The sequence below is a fragment of the Mytilus californianus genome, unplaced genomic scaffold (genome assembly GCF_021869535.1).
Source record: "Mytilus californianus isolate M0D057914Y unplaced genomic scaffold, xbMytCali1.0.p SCAF_3, whole genome shotgun sequence".
In the NCBI taxonomy this organism is placed as follows: domain Eukaryota; kingdom Metazoa; phylum Mollusca; class Bivalvia; order Mytilida; family Mytilidae; genus Mytilus; species Mytilus californianus.
This window is the reverse complement of record NW_026262679.1, coordinates 32,718,243-32,742,711: the sequence shown is the minus strand read 5'-3', so window position 1 is coordinate 32,742,711 and position 24,469 is coordinate 32,718,243. Positions and strand designations below refer to the sequence as shown.

Sequence of the window (24,469 nt, the reverse complement as noted above, 5' to 3'; positions counted from 1 at the left end):
TGTTCGTTCTTACATGCACTCGTATATCTCCGAATCAGTAAAGTATGTGAAAATGACAAAATGCTAAAAATTGGAATTATTTATTTCATCATAACATAATTTAATACATCATGCCTCCGATGTACCCTTTTACTTTAATTAACTACATTTTTATATTGTCACAGAGGAAATTATATAACCTGCAAGCCAACCTTATCTCCCATATATTACGTTAGGGTTTACATTACATGTGTCAGAGCATAGATGTATTACATCTATGGTCAGAGCAATTTTTATACTAAAAGTGAAAAAGTCATGGTAAAATGTAAAGAAGCCAAATTGTAATATTCAAGATCTATATCTCTTGAGGGTCAGAAATAGCTTTTTGTCGAACCTTTGAGTAGTTTATAATATATCCTCAACAGAGGCGAAAGATACTAAAGGGATACTCAAAGTCATACTGTGGATTCATTGTTATTCGTTTGATACCAATTTTCGTGGGTACAGGTGAACCACGAATTTAATTAAGGGAATTACTACTCTTCTATAGGTTTCTATGCAGACATAGACAAAACCACGAAATAAGCATCCACGAAAATGAGTTTTCCTCAATCCACGAAAATTAATGAATCCAAAGTAAGTCGAAAACAAACTGACAATGTCATGACAATAAAAACGAAAAACGACCAAATGACAAACAGTCATGATACTTCAAATGTGATCATATCTTTTTTTCTGTATAAAGGACAAAAAGGGGTATTCGATGTGTTATCCCAGACATTTTCCACCATTTAAGTTTTCTTATTATAATATTTCCCAGTTCAAATAATAACAATTTCAAGGATGAAAAACGACCTTGTTCTTGCTACCTGAGTTTATTCACGGTTTTGTTTGGGCTCGTGTTCCTCAATATTTTATTTTCTGTCTAATGCGTCATGGACTGTTGTCTTCTTATTTTCCAAAGGTGATGTTTTGACTGATTTGACCTTTTGGTAACTTCGTACTTTTTTTTATAATACTTTATTTACCTTTGATTTGATTTGAAAATCTCTTACACTAGGATTGTATCTTCATAATCAAATATTACATAAGTTGTTCCAAACATTTTCTAAATTTTTCAAATTTATTTCAATCTGACAACTGGGTTCAGTTGGTGATGGGTAACATTAATACGATTAACAAAGAAGTGTGTATATAATGGGAAGATCAATAGTAATATAATTGACACATGTTTGCTAATAGCTACCGGTAGCTATTTCTATCTTTAAGAATATGCCTGTCCTAAGTCAGAAACCTCTGCATTGATGGTCTTTGGTTATATTTTTAATATGGTTTTCTGTTATTTTGAGGAAATGGTGTTAATGGAAGATCTTTGATAGTCAAATTCATTCACAAAATTTTATAGGGCGATTTAGAGCTTTATAGATTTTACTTTTGTCTTTTGTTGAATATTGTAAGTTAACCTCTATGTGTATTGTTGTTTATGGTCTTGTTGGCTTGCTGTCTCTTTGGCGTAAACTTCACATCAAGTTTCTCTTATGCGAGTATCACACATTCCCAAGTGGTTAATTAGGAACTAACACAAGTTCTGGATATAGGTTTTTGTACATGCGTAGCGGTTTATACATAGAAAGATAAGGAGATGTGGGACAACTAGTGACCAGAGATCAAAAACTTCGATGTAAGCAATTATAAGTCAAAAATGAGCAAACCCCATACCGTATATAAGTAAGCTATACAAAGGCCTGGTATGACAAAACGAGAAAACCAACTGTTGACCTGCTTGCTGCTAAAAAAAAATAAACGAAAAACAAATATGGCCGACAGCAACAACCGGTGAATTACTGGCTCCTGACTTTGGACAAGCACAGAAAAAATGTGGCGGGGATAAACTACTTTGCGTTAACTCAACCCATCCCTAACCTAAGGATAATGGTGTTACAGCTCAACACAAGAACAACCAATAAGAATATGTTGAAAAGGGCATGACTCAGCAGATCGGCATGATGCACACAATACAAAAAAAAAACAACCAGCAATAAGACAGAAAACACAAAGTACCACGTAAGAGTAGTCGCAGTTGCTGAAAGCTAGTTCAAAGCCAAACACAACTTATAAATACATCTTTAAACATTAAGTTAACCGCCAGACATATAATACAATGACTTTGATACCGTCAAAGCCATATTCAAAGATCTTACTACTGTTGTTAAATTGGTTACCTTTAAGAATAAGTTTATTTAAAGGATCAATAAATTTACATGGATCGTATCTAAATTTACTGGCTCTATAAACAATATCCTGTAAAGAATTAGGATGTGGTCATGTAAATGCGGTATTCCGTTTGCAATAAGGTTTCTACAAGAACAACCAAACTTTTTAACCAAATCTTTGTATCTATGAAAGAATTTAGTACAGGTATTAAGTAATTTGTGGTAATGAAATACCTGACATAATGATTTACCAGTTATACATACAATACTTCATTGAAATCTAAAATGATGTCACTTCAGACAAGGACATAGAGACGAGTTTGAAATATACACATCAAAATGGGACCAAAGGAATATCACCGTTCAAAAATGGGGAATTAACATTAGGGAACGAAATACCGTATCTTTCGTAGTAAAATTTTGTAAAGCGTTCCTAATCAAGAAAAGTACAATTATAGCTGTTTATATAACTTATAAGTACATGCATGTACTGAAATTATTAATAGCACACGTTCTTGCATACCAATCTTCGAAGAAGTCACTGTGCAAGTCGCTGTGCATGTAGCAACGATATCAATGTATGCAAAATATACTACCTTTTTTATGTTTAACTTTTGTGAACAAAAATCAAGTAGTTTGTGAAACTCAAAAACATCATATTTTTTTTAGTTAGGTCTTATACAACCACATTCGCATTTCTTTTGCACTCATGTCCGCTAGAAAAGTATAGAGCCTGTTTTGCATTAATAGGGGTGATAGGAAACCTATGTATACATCAAATTAAATACAATAAGTGTTCTAAATTGCAGAAAATGGGGCGGTTAATGTGAATATCTATATGTTGAAATTATGTCATCAAAGCTTTTTCAGTTATTTTTAGTTTATTATTAATTCAATGTCTAAAAGTCATGGGAAAGTAAAAGCACTGAAGATCAATGGAAATAACACTTTATGTGTGTGCGTCCGAGGAGCTTTTCTGCATTTATCGTCATCGGGAATTAACGCGAAAACCAAAAATTTAAAAGCCAAGGAAGATTGAGCAGCTGTATTACCAAAAGGGACCTAAAAAGAATAAACTCCACATAGTAAGGTGATTTCACTTTTCCAGCATGGACGCTGGCACCTTAGTTTCTTCATAATTTCTAAATGTATCAACAATTAAGACATGTCAGTTATAAATCATGTAATTTTTCGAAAATTGGCAGTTCAAGTTGATTTTAAGTATAAACTGAATTTCTATAATTTAATACAGATAGTAAAACCAGAAGTGGTACAAAATGGTCAGTTAGTAGCATGCAGAACTGGACATGATAGGTTCTGATACTTCAGAAGAACGCGGTACGATCGGCTCATCTTTGACTTGACCAAACTGATGTCTAAACACAGCTGTTATAGTCTTGTGAAATCAATATTTTATCTGTTTTTCAATGGCACTTTGGTAAAAAAAAAATATAACGTAGCTTTCCTGTTACTTGAAATATATTACAACAACTGTTGTTTTTATTTTGATTTCGTTAAACAATACGGACATTTACGATGGTTTATGTTGCATTCTGTTTTAAACAAAATTAGCTCTAAATCAAGGGTGTAACCTTTAAACCACAAACTGTGCAAACAGAAATAACTTATGTTATTTTGCATGAAGATTATTAACCTTTTCGAGGACATGATATAGATCCGCAGCAAAAGTAAAAACAGTCAATCTTTTTGTGAAATCAGTAATTTAATTTTCAAAACTATCTTTATTTTCCAGATATAAATAATAAATCGTGAAAAGAAACAGGTGGCCGTTGATTTAGACACATCACAACTGAAAAGATAATATTGTTTCTTTTGATGAAATAATGTTATTATGTTACAAATGCGTCTCACTACATAACATCTTATTATCTTTTTGTAACGAGGTGAATCTTGAAGACAATATTGAGGTAAGAACTTATTTCTATTCATTCGCAAGTGATTCGCACTATGTTATCTTATTCGTTCCATTTTTAATGATATTTTTCATTTTATTTGTAAGTATAGGATATAACATATATAAGAAGAGGACGTATGTCCGGGTTAGTTATATCCTATGTGCAGTTAAGTCCCCGCGCTTTGATGCAATGTTCTTTAGCAGTATATTATATCAGATGAACAGTTATTTATTGATAGTCAATGATATAATTTCAATGATAAAACAGGGTATATCAAACGTTACTTTACTGTAAATAAGAATAAATAAGCTACGGAATTTTCAATAATACAGAAAGAAGTGCTTTATCTGAATAGTATAACAATGATATTAGTAATCTGATTTGCAGATTGTTGCGTGGGGTCATGGTTCTCTTGCTTAAGTGTTTTGATATCATGTTCTTGTGTGTATTTCATGTGTTATATTGAGACAACAACATTCATTGTACTCAGTTACGTCAAACTGTCCTGTAAATTGTGTTTTTCGTTTTATCCTTTACAGGATGGACAAAATTCCACAGAAAACAAAGGAAGACCCAACGAGAAAATGGCGCTGTTTTGCTTTGTTTCTATTGTTGTTTTCTTTCTTTGTGATTGCTGGAATGGCTACTGTTGTCATTTATTATGAGATTCTCAAACACCAATCCAGGAATGAACAAAGCTTTCCGGATTTTCTTCCTTTTCAATCTGGAGAACATTCCCCTTTCCGTGATCTCAATACCGACGAAATTACTGCAATAAGAAACTACTTATTAAACCAACCTGCATTTAATATTGGTAATGATTCACAGTTTTCTCTGGACAAGAGCTATGTTTTCCTTACCGAAGTTTATCTACCAAATAAATCTGAGATTTTAACGTTAAGAGAGAAAAACCTAAACTCTCCTCCCAGGCATGCTAGAACTGTGTTGTTCCGAGGCGATCTTCGACCTCCGCGAGTAGAGGAGTATATAATTGGTCCTCTCAGAAATATTACATTCCATAGAACTCTAGTTTCAAAACATTACCAAAAAAGTGTTCCGTTTCTATTCAGACCATTCTCAGAGCTTGACAATTCCGTAATGAACAAAATTCTGCAAATAGTTGAATACAATATCAGATTTCTACTACAAAACAGCTACGAAGCCAGTTTTTTCGATTGTCAACACCATTGTCTTAAAGCAGAATATTTTTCTCCAATGGCACCATCTGTTTCCGGAAAAGATGTCAGATTAGTTTGGTACTGGACACATCATGATGTTGAGGATTATCTATTGTATCCGGTTGATTTATTCTTGTTGGTCAATATGACAGGAAGTAATAGTTCTGCTTATAGATTAGAAAATATATGGTATGGAAGTAAACTGTATGATTCTCCAGAGCAGCTAGCCGCCGAGTATCTAGCAGGAAAAACACAAAAATCTTACATTCCGTACACAAAAAGAGCAAAGAAGAAAAAGGCTATACATGTTCATAGACACAATATTTACAAATCAAACTCATTACATACATCAGTAAAATATTTTGTCCGAAACAATCATATCGAATATGATAGTTGGAATTTTGACATACAGATGTCAACAAGTAGAGGACCATCAATGTTTAATGTAAAGTTTCGTGATGTAACATATGCTTACGAAGTGAGTCTTCAAGAAATTTCAATTTTCCATAATGGATATAAACGTTGGATGCGGTATTCTGACATGACATACTCTGGATTCCTCCTAGGGACAAAAGCAAGAGAACTAGTCCCCGGAGCTGACTGTCCCGAAACGTCTACCTTTATAGACAGTTCACATGTGTTTGCAGGAAGATTGGAATTAAAGATCTTTCCTAATTCGTTCTGTGTTTTCGAGCAGCCAACGGGCATGGTTTTGAGGAGGCATTACTCGTCCACTACGTATTCTGGTACAGAAGATACTGTGTTGGTCGTACGAACAATCCTGGCAATATTTAATTATGACCACGTTATAGACTTTGTCTTCCATAAAAATGGTATAATGGACGTCAGAACTTCGTATTCGGGATTTCCTCTTCCGACAATATATAGTCCCGAGGAAACCCGGTATGGATTCAGATTGAATGAACATCTAGTGGCAAATATTCACCAGCACTCCTATCATTTCAAAGTGGACATAGACGTTTTTGGTCGAACAAACCGTTTTGAAACCTTTGATATAGGACCAAAAATTCAAAACAGTGATTGGGTAATAAAAGCATTTGAAAAATATGAACAGATTAAGTTTACAAGAACCTTAAAAATGACTGAAAACCAAGTACTTTTTAAAAGTTGTTCTAAATCGGACAGCTTTTTCATATTTTATAATAGAGAACATTTAACCCTGTATAAGGACCCCAAAGCAATTAAATTGCAAGTTAGAAGCCAGGAAACAAACTTTGTATCCGAAAATATAGGTAATGAAGCTTCTGTTTCTTGGAAACGGTATATGTTGGCAGTTTCAAAAAGACACGAAGATGAGCGTAGCAGTAGTTCTATTTACTCCACGTGGGATGCTAAGGAAACAATTGTTAATTTTCAAAGTTACATTGACGACAATGAAAGCATTATTGACCAGGTAGGCACTTATTAGATGTTCCTCTAAAAGTGAATTAACTCACACTTTATTTACTTGGCACACGTAAAATGCATTTGTAATTGTTGTGGAATATTTATTCCATAAGAGTTGCCTTCCTTTAAACAAACAAAAAATCCCAATACATTTACACGTGTGCATATACCTATGTCGTTTGGTTTTGGTGGACAGTTGTCTCATTTGCAATCATACCACATTTCTTGACAAGTGCCATTACTTCTACGTTACTTATTCGACATAACGTACAATCTAGGAACATATTTACGTTAAAGGCTTTGCTCATTGTTGAAGGACGTGCGGTGAACTATTATAGTTTATAAATTCTACGTCATTTGGTCTCTGGCGGAGAAGTGTCTCATTGGCAAATTATTATACCACATCTTCTTATTTTTTTATTTACTTTAGAATTGTTTACTTGTTAACATGCTAAAAAGACTAAGTTTGGTAAAATGCTTGAACCTCTAATGGTATAAAGTTGAAATGAAAATATTATATGACATAACTTATCTTTTGAATATGTGTCTGAAAAAACATGTATTTCAATTATTTTGTGTTAGTTGGTTTTAAATGTGAAGGCATATTCGTAGACGTGGTGTTCTCAATTGATCGCAGATCTTAAAAGGTAACATAAGATTTAACATGAAAGCAGGTAAAAAACATGAAAATGAACATTTTAAAATCTTACTCAGTCAATTATAACTTAAAAGCTTGACAAGATGACCACAAATAACTTTTACCATGTTAGACTATGATTCACAACCTGTTACCGGCTGTCGATACGGCAGATGCAATGGGTAATACAGTTCAGCATATGCTGTAAACGATTACAGAATCCATTGAATAGCAATAGTAATTGGAAACTCAAGACAAAATCTGCTGTACACGATAGCAAAACAATTGGGGTTTTTTAGCAAGCGGGATCACAGATCCTTTTGTATCTGCAGTATCGATACCGGTAATCGATAATTAGGTGAGATGAATGAATGTGTTTTTTTTCCATATATATAAAAATAAGAAGATGTGGTATGATTGCCAATGAGACAACTCTCCACCAGAGACCAAATGACATAGAAGTTAACAACTATAGGTAACCGTACGGCCTTCAACAATGAGCAAAACCCAAACCGCATAGTAAGCTATAAAAGGCCATCAAATTACAAATGAAAAACAATTCAAATCTGCAAACTAACAGCCTGGTTTATGTAAAAAACCAATGAACGAAAAACAAATATGCAAATATATAAGCAAAATGAGGATGTTAAATTTGATGTACGCCTTTTTGTGCTTCTTCGTTACATTTGTTTGTTTTTATAGTGATTAAGATGATAACACAATGTTGACTGCTGTACCCCTATTTTTGACATTTTTACCTATTGTGTCTGTTTGTTTTGTTCACGCATCGTTGTCAATATAATGGAATTTGATGCGACTGTCATACAAGTTAGAGGTTAAGCTAGCTATAAAACCAGGTTCAATCCACCATTTTCTACATAAGAAAATGCCTGTACCAAGTCAGGAATATGACAGTTGTTATCCATTCGTTTGATGTGTTTGAACTTTTGATTTTGCCATTTGATTGGGGACTTTCCTTTTTATACGACCGCAAAAAAATTTTTGTGGTCGTATATTGGTATGACGTTGGCGTCGTCGTCGTCCGGCGTCGTCGTCGTCCGGCGTCGTCGTCGTCGTCCGGCGTCGTCTGGCGTCGTCCGAAGACACATTGGTTTTCGCACTCTAACTTTAGTTTAAGTGAATGGATCTTTATGAAATTTTACCACAAGGTTCAATACCACAAAAGGAAGGTTGGGATTGATTTTGGGGGTTATGGTAATAACAGTAAAGGAATTAGGGGCCAAAAAGGGGCCAAAAATAAGCATTTTTGTAACTTCCAGACATAACTTGTGTGTTAGTGTATGGATCTCTCTGACATTGTACCACAACGTTCCATATCACTAAAGGAATGCTGGGATTGATTTTGGGGGTAATTGCCTCCAAATTTTAGGAATTAGGGGCAAAAAAAGGGGCAAAAAACAAGCATTTTTCTAGTTTCATGACAATAACTTGTGTGTAAGTGTATGGATCTTTCTGAAATTGTACTACAAGGTTCCATATCACAAAGGGAAAGCTGGGTTTGAGTTTGGGGGTAATTGCCCTAAACGTTTAGGAATTTGGGGCCAAAAAGGGGCCAAAAAACACATTTTTTTCTAGTTTCCAGACAATAACTTGTGTTCAAGTGTATGGATCTCTCTGAAATTGTACTGCAAGGTACCATACCACAAAGGGAAGGCTGGGATTGAGTTTGGGGGTGATGAATCATAATGGGGGTTCAAAAAATTTGGGGGGGGGGGATTTATTTTGTTTTCCTTTTTTTTCTTTTTTTCCTTTTTTGTTTCTTTTAAAATTTTCCATTTTAAGTTGGTTATTTCTGATTTATATTTGAAATCAAATAATAATGATATGGTAGGAGATACACACCAAACAGGATGTGTAAATTATTATATAATAAGTATTGTGCAATAGCAAGAAATTTTCAATTGCACAGTATTGCACAATAGCAAGAAATCTTCAATTGCACAGTATTGCGCAATAGCAAGAAATCTTCAATTGCACAGTATTGCGCAATAGCAAGAAATATCCAATAGCACAATATTGCGCAATAGCAAGAAATTGTCAATTGTACAGTATTGCGCAATAGCAAGAAATATTTAATAGCACAGGATTGTGCAAAAGAAGATACTTCCTATAAATTGCTTATTTCTTGACCAATTTCAATGGGGTTTTATTCTTGATTTCATGGGGTTCTTTAATATGCTGAATCTAACCGTGTATTTAGTTTTTGGATTTTGGGCCCCGTTTTTAAATTGGTCCACATTGAGGTCCAAAGGGTCCAAAATTAAACTTTGTTTGATTTCATCAAAAATTGAATTATTGGGGTTCTTTGATATGCCGAATCTAACTGTGTATTTAGATTCTTAAATTTTGGTTCCGTTTTCAAATTGGTCTACATTAAGGTCCAAAGGGTCCAAAATTAAACTTAGTTTGATTTTAACAAAAATTGAATTCTTAGGGTTCTTTGATATGCTGAATCTAAACATGTATTTAGATTTTTGATTATGGGCCCAGTTTTCAAGTTGGTCCAAATCGGGGTCCAAAATTAAACTTTGTTTGATTTCAACAAAAATTGAATATATGGGGTTCTTTGATATGCTGAATCTAACCATGTATTTAGATTTTTGATTTTTGGGCCCCGTTATCAACTTTGTCCACATTGAGGTCAAAAGGGTCCAAAATTAAACTTTGTTTGATTTCATCAAAAATTGAATTATTGGGGTTCTTTGATATGCCGAATCTAACCGTGTATTTAGATTCTTAATTTTTGGTTCCGTTTTCAAATTGGTCTACATTAAGGTCCAAAGGGTCCAAAATTAAACTTAGTTTGATTTTAACAAAAATTGAATTCTTAGGGTTCTTTGATATGCTGAATCTAAACATGTATTTAGATTTTTGATTATGGGCCCAGTTTTCAAGTTGGTCCAAATCGGGGTCCAAAATTAAACTTTGTTTGATTTCAACAAAAATTGAATATATGGGGTTCTTTGATATGCTGAATCTAACCATGTATTTAGATTTTTGATTTTTGGGCCCCGTTATCAACTTTGTCCACATTGAGGTCAAAAGGGTCCAAAATTAAACTTTGTTTGATTTCATCAAAAATTGAATTATTGGGGTTCTTTGATATGCCGAATCTAACCGTGTATTTAGATTCTTAATTTTTGGTTCCGTTTTCAAATTGGTCTACATTAAGGTCCAAAGGGTCCAAAATTAAACTTAGTTTGATTTTAACAAAAATTGAATTCTTAGGGTTCTTTGATATGCTGAATCTAAACATGTATTTAGATTTTTGATTATGGGCCCAGTTTTCAAGTTGGTCCAAATCGGGGTCCAAAATTAAACTTTGTTTGATTTCAACAAAAATTGAATATATGGGGTTCTTTGATATGCTGAATCTAACCATGTATTTAGATTTTTGATTTTTGGGCCCCGTTATCAACTTTGTCCACATTGAGGTCAAAAGGGTCCAAAATTAAACTTTGTTTGATTTCATCAAAAATTGAATTATTGGGGTTCTTTGATATGCCGAATCTAACCGTGTATTTAGATTCTTAATTTTTGGTTCCGTTTTCAAATTGGTCTACATTAAGGTCCAAAGGGTCCAAAATTAAACTTAGTTTGATTTTAACAAAAATTGAATTCTTAGGGTTCTTTGATATGCTGAATCTAAACATGTATTTAGATTTTTGATTATGGGCCCAGTTTTCAAGTTGGTCCAAATCAGGGTCCAAAATTAAACTTTGTTTGATTTCAACAAAAATTGAATATATGGGGTTCTTTGATATGCTGAATCTAACCATGTATTTAGATTTTTGATTTTTGGGCCCCGTTATCAACTTTGTCCACATTGAGGTCAAAAGGGTCCAAAATTAAACTTTGTTTGATTTCATCAAAAATTGAATTATTGGGGTTCTTTGATATGCCGAATCTAACCGTGTATTTAGATTCTTAATTTTTGGTTCCGTTTTCAAATTGGTCTACATTAAGGTCCAAAGGGTCCAAAATTAAACTTAGTTTGATTTTAACAAAAATTGAATTCTTAGGGTTCTTTGATATGCTGAATCTAAACATGTATTTAGATTTTTGATTATGGGCCCAGTTTTCAAGTTGGTCCAAATCGGGGTCCAAAATTAAACTTTGTTTGATATCAACAAAAATTGAATATATGGGGTTCTTTGATATGCTGAATCTAACCATGTATTTAGATTTTTGATTTTTGGGCCCCGTTATCAACTTTGTCCACATTGAGGTCAAAAGGGTCCAAAATTAAACTTTGTTTGATTTCATCAAAAATTGAATTCTTGGGGTTCTTTGATATGCTGAATCTAACCATGTATTTAGATTTTGGATATTGGACCATAATAGGTGAATGTCCAATTTAAAATTTTTAAGTTCTTAGACCACATTCATTCTTAGTCAGAAACCTATGCTGTGTCAAATATTTAATCACAATCCAAATGCAAAGCTGTATCAAGCTTGAATGTTGTGTCCATACTTGCCCCAACTGTTCAGGGTTCGACCTCTGCGGTCGTATCAAGCTGCGCCCTGCGGAGCATTTTATTGAATTTTCCTCGGAGTTCAGTATTTTTGTGATTTTACTTTTTATACGACCGCAAAAAAAATTTTGTGGTCGTATATTGGTATGACGTTGGCGTCGTCGTCGTCGTCGTCGTCTGGCGTCGTCCGGCGTCGTCCGAATACACATTGGTTTTCGCACTCTAACTTTAGTTTAAGTGAATGGATCTCTATGAAATTTTACCACAAGGTTCAATACCACAAAAGGAAGGTTGGGATTGATTTTGGGGGTTATGGTACCAACAGTAAAGGAATTAGGGGCCAAAAAGGGGCCAAAAATAAGCATTTTTGTAATTTCCAGACATAACTTGTGTGTTAGCGTATGGATCTCTCTGACATTGTACCACAAGGTTCCATATCACAAAAGGAATGCTGGGATTGATTTTGGGGGTAATTGCCTCAAAATTTTAGGAATTAGGGGCCAAAAAAGGGGCAAAAAACAAGCATTTTTCTAGTTTCATGACAATAACTTGTGTGTAAGTGTATGGATCTTTCTGAAATTGTACTACAAGGTTCCATTTCACAAAGGGAAAGCTGGAATTGAGTTTGGGGGTAATTGTCGAAACATTTAGGAATTGGGGGCCAAAAAGGGGCCAAAAATAAGCATTTTTCTAGTTTCCAGACAATAACTTGTGTTCAAGTGTATGGATCTCTCTGAAATTGTACTGCAAGGTACCATACCAAAAAGGGAAAGCTTGGATTGATGATGGGGGTAATTGCCTCAATATTTTAGGAATTAGGGGCCAAAAAGGGGCAAAAAACACATTTTTCTAGTTTCCAGACAATAACTTGTGTTCAAGTGTATGGATCTCTTTGAAATTGTACTGCAAGGTACCATACCACAAAGGGAAGGCTGGGATTGAGTTTGGGGGTGATGAATCATAAGGGGGTTCAAAAAATTGGGGGGGGGAATTTTTTTTTTTCCTTTTTTTTTTCTTTTAAAATTTTCCATTTTAAGTTGGTTATTTCTGATTTATATTTAAAAGCAAACAAGTGTGGACACAGATCAGTGTGGACAGTATGATTGGATGTTTGACAGTGTTTTATATGACAAAAGGAGTTCTATGTTTTATGTTTTCTATGTATTAACTGTGTTGCACAATGACAGCCAACATGAGCATTAGGGGTGTTGTTTATGTAATATTTAGTTTTTTATGTTCAACAGATACTAATTGCATTAATTACCAAATGATTATGATAGAATATATATGTTCCACATCTTTGATTTTGGATACATTTTGTAGCTAGGAGAGGAACACATAATAGGTTCATTTTTTTCTTAATGTGATTTTTTTTTATATGGGATATGGTATCTGAGAACATGTATTTGCTTACTATTTGTATGGTTCTATTTATATTACTTTGTGGGGGATTGTCAGTATCATAAGTAAAAGATTTCGGTTAAATGTGGAAATTGTTTCTCAGTTTAGAAGACATTTAATGTTTTTTAGTAATGACAATGCCTGACATGATGATTGGGGCTAGATGAGCTAGAAAGTGAATTTCTGTGTTATTTTTTATTAATTCTTTGAAAATATCTCCTCCAAAGCTGGTCAAAGCAGAAAAAAGTTTTGACCAGTATGAAAATGATATCAACAAAAGAACCTTTGTGAGCATGCTTCAAAGACTCATAACTAACTACAGAAATCATATGATAAAATGTCAAGTGGATATTATGAACATCTACTTAATATGTCTAAATATCTAAAAAGTTTTAGTATTCAATATGAAAAAGCTATTGCAAAAGTGTGTGTAAGTTTTATAACATTTGGAAGTCAGAGAACGGAAACGAAAAATTCAGCAATTTTTATGTTTATAAAGGGACATAACTCAAGAATGGTAAAAGTGTTGCCACCAAATTTCGTACTTAATCTGTATTATGTAGTAATAAGCATTGTGTATAAGTTTCATAACATTTGGTTGAGGCAAACTAAAATAAGAGAACCGAAATGAAAAATTCAGCAATTTTTCCATTTGTAAAGGGGCATAACTCTAGACCGGTAAAAGTGACGCCACCAAAATTCAAACTGGATCTGTGTTTTGTGGTAATAAGCATTGTGTATAAGTTTCATAACATTTGGTTGAGGCAAACTAAAGTTAGAGAACGGAAATGATAAATTCAGCAATTTTCCATTTGTAAAGGGGCATAACTCTAGAACGATAAAAGTGACGCCACCAAAATTCAAACTTGATCTGTGTTTTGTGGTAATAAGCATAATGTGTATAAGTTTCATAACATTTGGTTGAGGCAAACTAAAGTTAGAGAACGGAAACCAATTTTGGGACGTACGTACGTACAGACGGACAAGGGTAAAACTTAATGCCCCCTCCGATACGGCTGGGCATAATAAAGTGTAACAAAAGAACCTAGCATCATATTGCTAGTAGCGCCAGTAGCATTGTTTGGTGAATTTGTGCTTCTTTATTTTAGTTTGGCTAATGGACAAAAAATGTTTGGTTCAAATCTAAATAAAATGCTTTTATCTCCCTATTACTTACATTGTTCATAGAATGGATACCACTTTGACAATTCCTTGTACATGAGAGTTGTCTGTCAAATCTTTATTTCACAAAGAATGAATTGCATAACAATGAACTGAGCTCAAAGCAAAGCACTTGAATAATACACTTAGACAATGAGCTCAATCCAGTGATATACTTTGTACTACAGGTCCATCATGAACATCCTACTGGCCAAAACCATATCTCACAAACATGCCATACTACATGGTTGGATCAGAAGTCCTGAAAAAGACATGAACTTTACTAACATATTTTAAGTATATACACCGGTTAAAACTTTCACAAATTTGTGGTAAAATTATTCAGTATCTAGCAACTATCAATCGCTTCATGCACAAATTGATATAGGTTGAGTACCCCTCTGTCAGAAATAAGAACATACCTCCACCTAATTTTAGTTAACTGATGAAGAAACATTCAAAATTATAAAATGTTATCTAATAGACTAGCTGCAATGAAATCCCAGTTTTCTTAAATGGTAGGTGGAACCTAAAACTCAAAAGATTTTAAACTATGCATTTTAAATATTGCAAATATACATGCAATAATAATTCTCAAAAATTCGCTATATTTTTCCTCATTTTGTCTTTTGTTCGAGACTGTATATTGACCTCTAGATGTCTTTCAATTACATCAAGTTTGGCGTGGGTTGATGTTTGATTGTTGTACATGTTATATATCGACGTGGGATTTGTTTATATAAATTAGGCTTGAAATAATTTTGGTTAACTGAAATCCTTTAACTTACTTCTAAATTAATGTTAATACTGAGGGAAAAAATTACATTGCTAAATAACCACTTTAAAACACATGCAAACTTTTTGAGAGGAAGGCATAATGCATGTAACATCTATTAGATCTTTTTTAAACCATTCTAAACTACTGATAAGTGATAAAGTTTGTTAACTGTTAGTTACTTACCTTCAAAAAGGGGGTTGCATTCACTTTACTACATATACATATAAATATAATCAACAATACTGAGTGCAACACCTAGGATAAGAGTGCAACACCTAGGATAAATAGAGGATTTTTTTGTAAGAATAGTTGCTGAAATAAGCAGGCAATATTCAAAGTAGAATAAAAAATATTAAAGGACTATGTTTTAAAGTAATAAGCATTGTGCAGGGCTCACGTTACCATGCTACTGGGGCGACAAAGTCGCTTTCCCGGTCGCCACTTCGCTTTGACCGACCTTCAAAAGCGAAATCTAGTCGCCCTGTTGTTTACGATACTCGCTTTCAGTCGCTTTCGTCATCGGCAATATTCAACATTTACCAAGTCGATGAAACAGCAATTTTTCATTTGAAAGTAAAGAAATTCAAAGACGTAAACAATTTATTTTCTTTAGGAGGTTAAAGCATTGATTTTAAAGTTGGTTGCATGTTATTTTCATAAAGACAATTTTTTTATCACTTCTGGTACTTGTTACTCAATTGTAGATGAAATCATTCTAACTTTCAGCGAAATAAGCTTGTTACTTCATTAGAACGTGATGAAATTAAAGATTTCTTGCTGTTGTGCAATACACTGTGCTGTTGCGCAATACTTAGTAAATCTGTCGTCAGACTATAAACAAATAAAGTTCAATTAATTCCCAGTCATATTAGAAATTTATGAAACTGTAAAGGGAGCTTGCATCAATAGATATAAACAATTCACTTAAGTTTCATGAGAATTGCTGACAGCATTTTTGAGCTATTGTCCGAAAACTGGAAAATCACCCCTTTTTTAATGAATAAAACCCCATAACTCAGAAATGTAAAATGTAAAATTTATAAAATTTTAATCGGAGCTTACATCAATATAGATATAAACAATTCACCAAAGTTTCATACGAACTGCTGAAAGCATTTTTGATTTTTGTCCGAAACTGGAAAATCCCCCCTTTTTTCATGAATAAAACCCTGCAACTCAGAAATGTAAAATCTAAAATATATAAAAATCGAAAGGGAACTCATGTCAATAGATATAAACAATTCACCACAATTTCTTGCAAGTTGGTGAAAGCTTTTATTGTCTGAAAACTGGAAAATCCCCCTTTTTTTAATGAATAAAACCCCATAGCTCAGAAATGTAAAATCTAAATATTATAAAAAACGAAAGGGAGCTCATGTCAATAGATATAAACAATTCACCAAAGTTTTCTGCAAATTGGTTAAAGCTGTTTTGAGTTAATGTCCGACATGTTGACGACGGACAGCGGTATACCATAGTACGTCCCGTAAACGGGCGTATAAAAATGACAGGGTGTCATACCACACCAAAACCTTCTGAAAGAAACACTAAAGTTGGCAAACAATTTTTTTTTTTTTCATTGACAACCCTGTATAACCTTGCAGCAGTATCGAGTCTACATGCATTACCTTGTATATTTCATGTACATTGAACTTAAAAATATGTGGTCATTGTCAAAGTTAGTTATGTCAGTTATAATTTACACATTTATTGAAACATGCCAGAGAAGTGCATGTACAAACTTTTGAATTTAATCTGCAAACTGGGAAAGCCATCCTTTTTATCGAATAAAATCCCACAATTTATTAAATTGAAAGGGAGCTTGCATCAATAGATATATATAAACAATTAACCAAAGTTTCATGACAAATAACAACTGCTTAAAGCATTTTCGAGTTAATGTCCGAAAACATGGAAATCCCCCTTTTTGAATGAATAAAACCCCTTACATTGTAACTGGATAATGTAAATTCTAAAATCCCAAAACAATCTAAAGGGAGCTCACATCAATACATAAATACAATCCCATATAACTTCATCCTAGACCCCCCCCCCACACCTAAAAATCAAATGGTAGCTCCCTAAGTTAGCAAACAAATTATTTTATTTTTACATTGACAAACCTGTATAACCTTGAAGCAGTATTAAGTTCATGTATTATCCCGCATATTATTACATGTACATTGAACTAAAACAAATAGTGGTCATTGTCAAAATTATAGTTTACAGTTTACTTTTCCAATGCTTTCAATTTAAGATTAGGGCATTTTTGTCATTGGAATTGAGTTTTGTAGTCAGAGATTACTCTAACCTCCAACGACTGTTTTGCGACACCAGCTAGGGCAGTGGGACTTCAGCTGGTCCCATATCAGATAGATGATATTTGCCTGTCCGAAGTGGAGGCGACTGGATTCATATTAATCAAGCCTCATTTTATTTATTTTTCTCTTCATTTAAGTAAGTTTGATCAACCTGCCACCCGTTATCTTCTCATATTTGGACAGTTTTCACATTGGCCCATCAATACTGGCATTTTAGAGGGTATGCAGAGTTCACGAAAATGGTCGGTCCTGTCGGTCAAAATGAGGCTCGGACCAGTATTTTGAAGGCTAGTGCCGGTCCCAATGACCGATGTAAAAACAGCCGTTGTAGTGCATATTTCGGCACTTTTTTACATCGGTTATTAGATGTACCGCAACTGTTTCCAATAAGTGTTTACATCGGTTATCAGATGTATCCGCTGCCAATTTCCGGTACTGGTTTACGGATTTATTATAAACAAACCAAAGCGGCGATCTACACGTGGCCTACTTAATTTGTCCATAGAGCCATCCCTGGCAAACAATCGGCGATTGAACCCTACAATGGAGCAAACAAATACTGTAACAGCCGAGAAAGTGATTCAGATGATGAAATGGATAGTGAAGATGACTTTAAATAAGAACAATCAGAAGACCTGAACTGGTCTTTCATTGTTAATTTGCCTGTGGGTGCGAAGAATAAAACTAATATTAATAAAGTTATTTTTCGATAAAATATGTTATCAATTTTTTTTCAGGATAAAATTGAGAGATTTTGTAGGACTGGCTAAAATTTTGTAGGACTGACAAATAATCATGCTTTGTCGGTCCCATGACCGATGGGTCAAAATAAGTTTTCGCGAACTCTGGGTATGAATGCCCTTTTCCGTCAGGCGTCAAACATGGTTAACATTTTACCGTGATTCTTCAACATATCCTTATCGTAATTCGTCAGAGGTTTCAAATAATTATCGTTACTGTTATTTTTGGGGAAAAATTAATGTGATTCGTCAAAATCTGTCTATTTTTTTATCGTCTTGAAGAAAGTATTTTATCGTCATGCACCAAAAATTATCGTTAACGTCATTTGGCAGGATTTTTTACCGTTATTCGTCATGAAGGTACCCCCATTACCACCCTCATTTTAACTTTCACTGTATAATGTCACATGACCAACATTATGGGAACTGATTTATGCAAATGACCCATATTCCATAGGAAAACATAATCTATATAAAACGAGCCTCAATTAGTTGATTTTTCTCTTCATTAAAGTAAGTTTAATCGACCTGCCACCCGCTATTTTCTCAAATTTGGACAGTTTTCACATCGACACATCAACACTGGCATTTTTTTTTAACTTTAAGAGATTGTGACATGACCAACAGAAAAAGTAATTTACAATGCATTACATGTATGAGAGCTGATTTATGAAAATGACCCTTATTCAATAGGAAAACATAATCTAACACCTTGTTCATTTATGATGCAAATAAGCTGAATGGCCGAGTGTGTTCAATTTGAAAATAAAGAGTTAAAATGCCGGAATCGCGAAAACAGATGTTGGACACCAGAGTTATCTCGGACTATGAGTATGAGTTTTGGGCAATTTGTAAGGAGAGGGGGGGGGGGGGGAGGGTTCAAGGGAAGCAAATGCTCTTTAAATTATGCATGTTTCAAAAATTGGGGAAAAATTACACAGAGAGTTGAGTCATTTTTTTTCAGACTTAATTCAAATAATGACTAATGTAGAATTACCTTCTAATTCTATAAAAAAAATTCACAACTACTGAACAGGAACAATCATGGTACTTTTTTACCTATGAAACTACACTATGACATCTGTAGATGATCTGATCTGCAAAACCTACAAACAGACACAGAAATATCATCAAATAGTGAAATAAAAGATTGATTGTACCTTGTATGGATAGTTCCGACACGTGTTACATGGGGAGCCCGTTTGTTTACAAATAATAATGTCACGTGATCACGCACTGACCGTCACAAATTTTTATCACACAATATTACTGTACTTACACAATTTACAAATGCATAACCCATTTATCTTGCGGACATGCAATGGGAATGTGCACGGTTATCAAAAACTACAAAAATATTGCATGTACAGTTAATGAAGAAGTTATTTCATCAAATAGATAAGATTTTCACTCATGACACAAATCGACTGGGTGTCGTCGCCATCGGGGATAATTGATAAATGGGATTAAATTGACCGCCAAGATGATGTAGAGAACCACCTCTGGAGAACCTTAACATTAATAAGTAATACTCACCAAAATTTCTCTATAATTAACGCTATTTTCTTTTGGAAAATTTCAGAAAGATGCTGATAAACTTATTTGGTGACACAGATTATTTTCTTGTATTGGCGCGAAATATATTCTTACTCTTAATGCTTGACGTAACAAAATTTGTATATAATTATATTTAACTAAAGCTCAGCGTAAATTTGCAGAAGCATGACAAAACATTAATAATAAAATGTGTAAATATTTCTGTAAAAGAACATAATTTTACTTTACCAGTATACTTCACTTAGAATTACATTTGAGCGCAAGAAAATCTCTATGTGAATCGGCTCGGGGTCGAAGTTCAACATTTCAACGGAAATTTTTGCGTGTGCTTGCGTTGCTTTAGATCGAGGCCACAGCTTTTCAACCAATCGGGGAATGTTTACTTGGGGCATACATCTATTTTTACTGCAGGTTTCGACATGTTTAAATCGGGATTATAGAAAAATGGAATGTTGTTGGTAGATACAGAACAGACAATGATGAACACTTTTAGCAAAAGATCAATTGGATCGGGGGTCTGTGAATTCACATTATTTGTACAACTCTCCTTACTCTTGGGAAGCGTGTGCTTTACATCGAAGGCTTGCGTTGCTTTACATCGAGGCTTTCGTTGCTTTACATCGACGCCATAGTAGTTCAACCAATCGGGGAATGTTTATTTGGGGCATACATCTATTTTTACTGCAGGTTTTGGCATATTTTAATCGAAATTAGAGAAAAATGGAATGATGTTAGGAGATATAAAACAGAAAATGATAAATATTTTTAGCAAAAGATGAATTGGATCGGGGTTCTGTGTATTCACATTATTTGTACAACTCTCCTTACTGATGGCAAAAAATGGAATTTCCGTGACCTAAATGGTTCGCGAAAATTAATATTTTTATATATATATAGTAATAATAATGATATGGTAGGAGATACACACCAAACAGGATGTGTAAATTATTATATAATAAGTATTGTGCAATAGCAAGAAATTTTCGATTGCACAGTATTGCACAATAGCAAGAAATCTTCAATTACACAGTATTGCGCAATAGCAAGAAATCCTCAATTGCACAGTATTGCACAATAGCAAGAAATATCCAATAGCACAATATTGCGCAATAGCAAGAAATTGTCAATAGCACAGTATTGCGCAATAGCAAGAAATATTTAATTGCACAGTATTGTGCAAAAGAAGATACTTCGTATAAATTGCTTATTTCTTGACCAATTTCAATGGGGTTTTATTCTTGAATTCTTGGGGTTCTTTAATATGCTGAATCTAACCGTGTATTTAGTTTTTGGATTTTGGGCCCCTTTTTAAATTGGTCCACATTGAGGTCCAAAGGGTCCAAAATTAAACTTTGTTTGATTTCATCAAAAATTGAATTATTGGGGTTCTTTGATATGCCGAATCGAACCGTGTATTTAGATTCTTAATTTTTGGTTCCGTTTTCAAATTGGTCTACATTAAGGTCCAAAGGGTCCAAAATTAAACTTAGTTTGATTTTAACAAAAATTGAATTCTTAGGGTTCTTTGATATGCTGAATCTAACCATGTATTTAGATTTTTGATTATGGGCCCAGTTTTCAAGTTGGTCCAAATCGGGGTCCAGAATTAAACTTTGTTTGATTTCAACAAAAATTGAATATATGGGGTTCTTTGATATGCTGAATCTAACCATGTATTTAGATTTTTGATTTTTGGGCCCCGTTATCAACTTTGTCCACATTGAGGTCAAAAGGGTCCAAAATTAAACTTTGTTTTATTTCATCAAAAATTGAATTCTTGGGGTTCTTTGATATGCTGAATCTAACCATGTATTTAGATTTTGGATATTGGACCATAATAGGTGAATGTCCAATTTAAAATTTTTAAGTTCTTAGACCACATTCATTCTGTGTCAGAAACCTATGCTGTGTCAAATATTTAATCACAATCCAAATGCAAAGCTGTATCAAGCTTGAATGTTGTGTCCATACTTGCCCCAACTGTTCAGGGTTCGACCTCTGCGGTCGTATCAAGCTGCGCCCTGCGGAGCATTTTATTATGATATACAGTAACAAAGGACAACCACTGAATTACAGGCTCCTGGCTTGGAATAGGCACACACATAATGTGGCGGGGTTAAACTAGTTTGGTGGTGCCAAACCCTCCCCCTAACCGGGAACAGTGGTGTAACAGTACAACATAAGAACAAACTATAAAAATCAGTTGAAAAGGGCTCATCTCATTAGATCGATTCAAAGCAGAAAAACATCTAACAAAAACACAGACCGGACGTGGCAGGGTATTTACATATCACTATAATAAAAAAGACACAGACTATTTGTGTTTCTTTTATAAAACTTTTGAAATAAGATGCTTCAGTTGTACTAATATTTTATTTCAGGATCTGGTTGCTTGGGTAACCCTAAGTGCAACACATATACCACACCGAGAGAACTATCCTCTTACATCAACAACAGACAATAACCAGTATTTCAGTCTCATTCCATTCAATCTATTTAACGAGGACCCATCTGTAAATTCTATTGACACCGTAACAAAAAGTGTAAATATACAACAATCAGGAGGATGAGTTATTTAACAAGGTACACTAAGTTCCAGCCAGCTGTTACTTTTATCAGTCTGATTTCATGGATATCAAGAAACTCAAATTAACATTTACAAGAATGCATGTTCTAAGAACACAAAGTCTGCGAGAAAACAGATATATCAGGAGAACAATGTAAACAAAGTTTGGAAATCAGGAAACACATTACAGCTCATTTCTGTGATTTGTCTGTTGAAAGGAACTAATGACAACTCGTCACCATAAAGAGGTTTCGCACTGACGTTTATTGCAAGCAACAGTAATCAGTTGCAATCTTCTGAGCAGTATCAATAGTCCGTTCAGATTGCTACTATATTATGGCAAGCCGTTCTCGTCAAAACTATGTTTAAACCCTTTTTTCGAAAAATTACACACTGAGAATTAAAACCTGAAATAACACACTGAGAAATCGAAATTACACACTGAGATTTAAAAAAAAGACACACTGAGATGAAATAAATTGAAAAACACACACTGAGAATTGTTAATTACACACTGAGATTTAAAAAATACACACTGAGATTATTCTGCACATTACTAATGAATATTGATGAGATGAATAATTCAACAGATTGATATCTTGGTCTCCCAAACTCTCGTCATTATAATAAAATGCGGTTCCTTCAACAAACATTCGTAATAAATTTCAAGACTTAACATCGTTTTTTGCTAACTCATATGCATGAGTTTGTTACCTATAATTCAGATTATTACTATAACAGTGTATCGGGATTTTTTGCTTAAAACTGTTTAAGCATGGGTCCTTTTCAAAAGTCTTTCAACTGTTACCCTGATTTCGCAAGGTAATCTTTTATATTTTTGTTACGTTTATATGCTATAATAGGCACTTGGGTAAAAATGTCACTGCATTGTTTGTCTTTTTGCCGATTGTTCCAATGTTTTCTTATAATTTAATAAAGTTTTTCACCATTTGATTATATTTTGTAATGAGAGTAAGTGTGTATTTTTCCTGTTCTATTGGTCTTTAATAACGTTGTTTTTTCTACACGTTGTATTTCTAATGTTTTTATTAAACACTTGGCGCCAATTTGAAGGACTGCATTGTAACGAGTTCTGTCCCCTGGTTGCTTTAAGCTTGTAATAGATTCAGATTAAGTATGCTAATTAAATATGTGCGCATAAAAAGTGCGCACAAATCTCAGTGTGTAATTTTAAATTCTCAGTGTGTAATTTCAAATTCTCAGTGTGTGTTTTTCAGTTTATTTCATCTCAGTGTGTCTTTTTGAAATCTCAGTGTGTAATTTCAATTCTCAGTTTGTAATTTTCAATTATCAGTGTTTGTTTTTCATTTTTTGTAATCTCAGTGCGTCTTTGAACGGAAGCGTATAAGCGCCACACAACTTTTTTTTTAAATATTTCTTCCTATGTTTGCGTTATTACGCAAACATTTGCGAAATAACGCAAACCTTTGCGTTATAACGCAAACATTTGCGAAATAACGCAAAAATTTGCGAAATAACGCAAACCTTTGCGTTATAACGCAAACATTTTGCGTTATAACGCAAACATTTGCGAAATAACGCAAACCTTTTGCGTTATAACGCAAACATTTGCGAAAAAACGCAAACCTTTGCGATATAACGCAAACATTTGTTTTATCTTATTTCTTATTTAAGGTTCAAAGGAAGCAGCTGTTATTAATGGATGAGGCTGCATATATTAGAATTTATCTCCCTTTGTACTCATTGCAAAGTAAAATGCTTGAATATTTAGAACATATCATTGATTAATAAAGAGCAGGATAATACATGTATATATAATCACAAAGAAAATTGAGTAAATTGAAGTTATTACGATAAAATAAAAAATCAACCCTGCTAATATAGCTATGAATATATCTGCAAAGTAAGCTTTCGTTTGAGATTTTTTCTGAACAATTCATTTTAAAGCAGAAAGATCAATTTGTCTATTTGAATTGATAATTTCACAATTGTATGACATTATTTTGCCCTGATCTACTTAATCAAAATTTGCCTATTTCTTGTTAAATTATATATTTTTTTTATACAAAAACCATTCTTAATTTGTGTAAATTGCACTTAAAGTATTCCCTTATTCCTATGCATATTTATAAGTAAT

At 33.7% G+C, this 24,469-nt stretch overlaps 1 protein-coding gene across 1 annotated transcript; it reads left to right on the top strand.

Annotated features, from left to right (window-relative positions):
• Nucleotides 1–3,958: 3,958 nt before the first annotated feature.
• LOC127734378 (putative amine oxidase [copper-containing]) lies at nucleotides 3,959–23,775 on the top strand. The gene is made up of 3 exons (XM_052244213.1): nucleotides 3,959–4,120; nucleotides 4,648–6,700; nucleotides 22,166–23,775. The coding sequence occupies exons 2-3, from the start codon at nucleotides 4,649–4,651 to the stop codon at nucleotides 22,352–22,354; spliced, it is 2,241 nt and encodes a 746-aa protein (XP_052100173.1). The 5' UTR covers nucleotides 3,959–4,120; nucleotide 4,648; the 3' UTR covers nucleotides 22,355–23,775.
• The last annotated feature ends 694 nt before the right edge of the window (nucleotides 23,776–24,469 follow it).

What these genes read in the sequence shown, in the direction of transcription:
- LOC127734378 (XM_052244213.1), top strand. Translation starts at nt 4,649, where the DNA reads ATGGACAAAATTCCACAGAAAACAAAGGAAGACCCAACGAGAAAATGG. An exon ending in ATGAAAGCATTATTGACCAG is followed by an intron (nt 6,701 to 22,165) that starts GTAGGCACTTAT and finishes ATTTTATTTCAG; the next exon opens with GATCTGGTTGCTTGGGTAAC.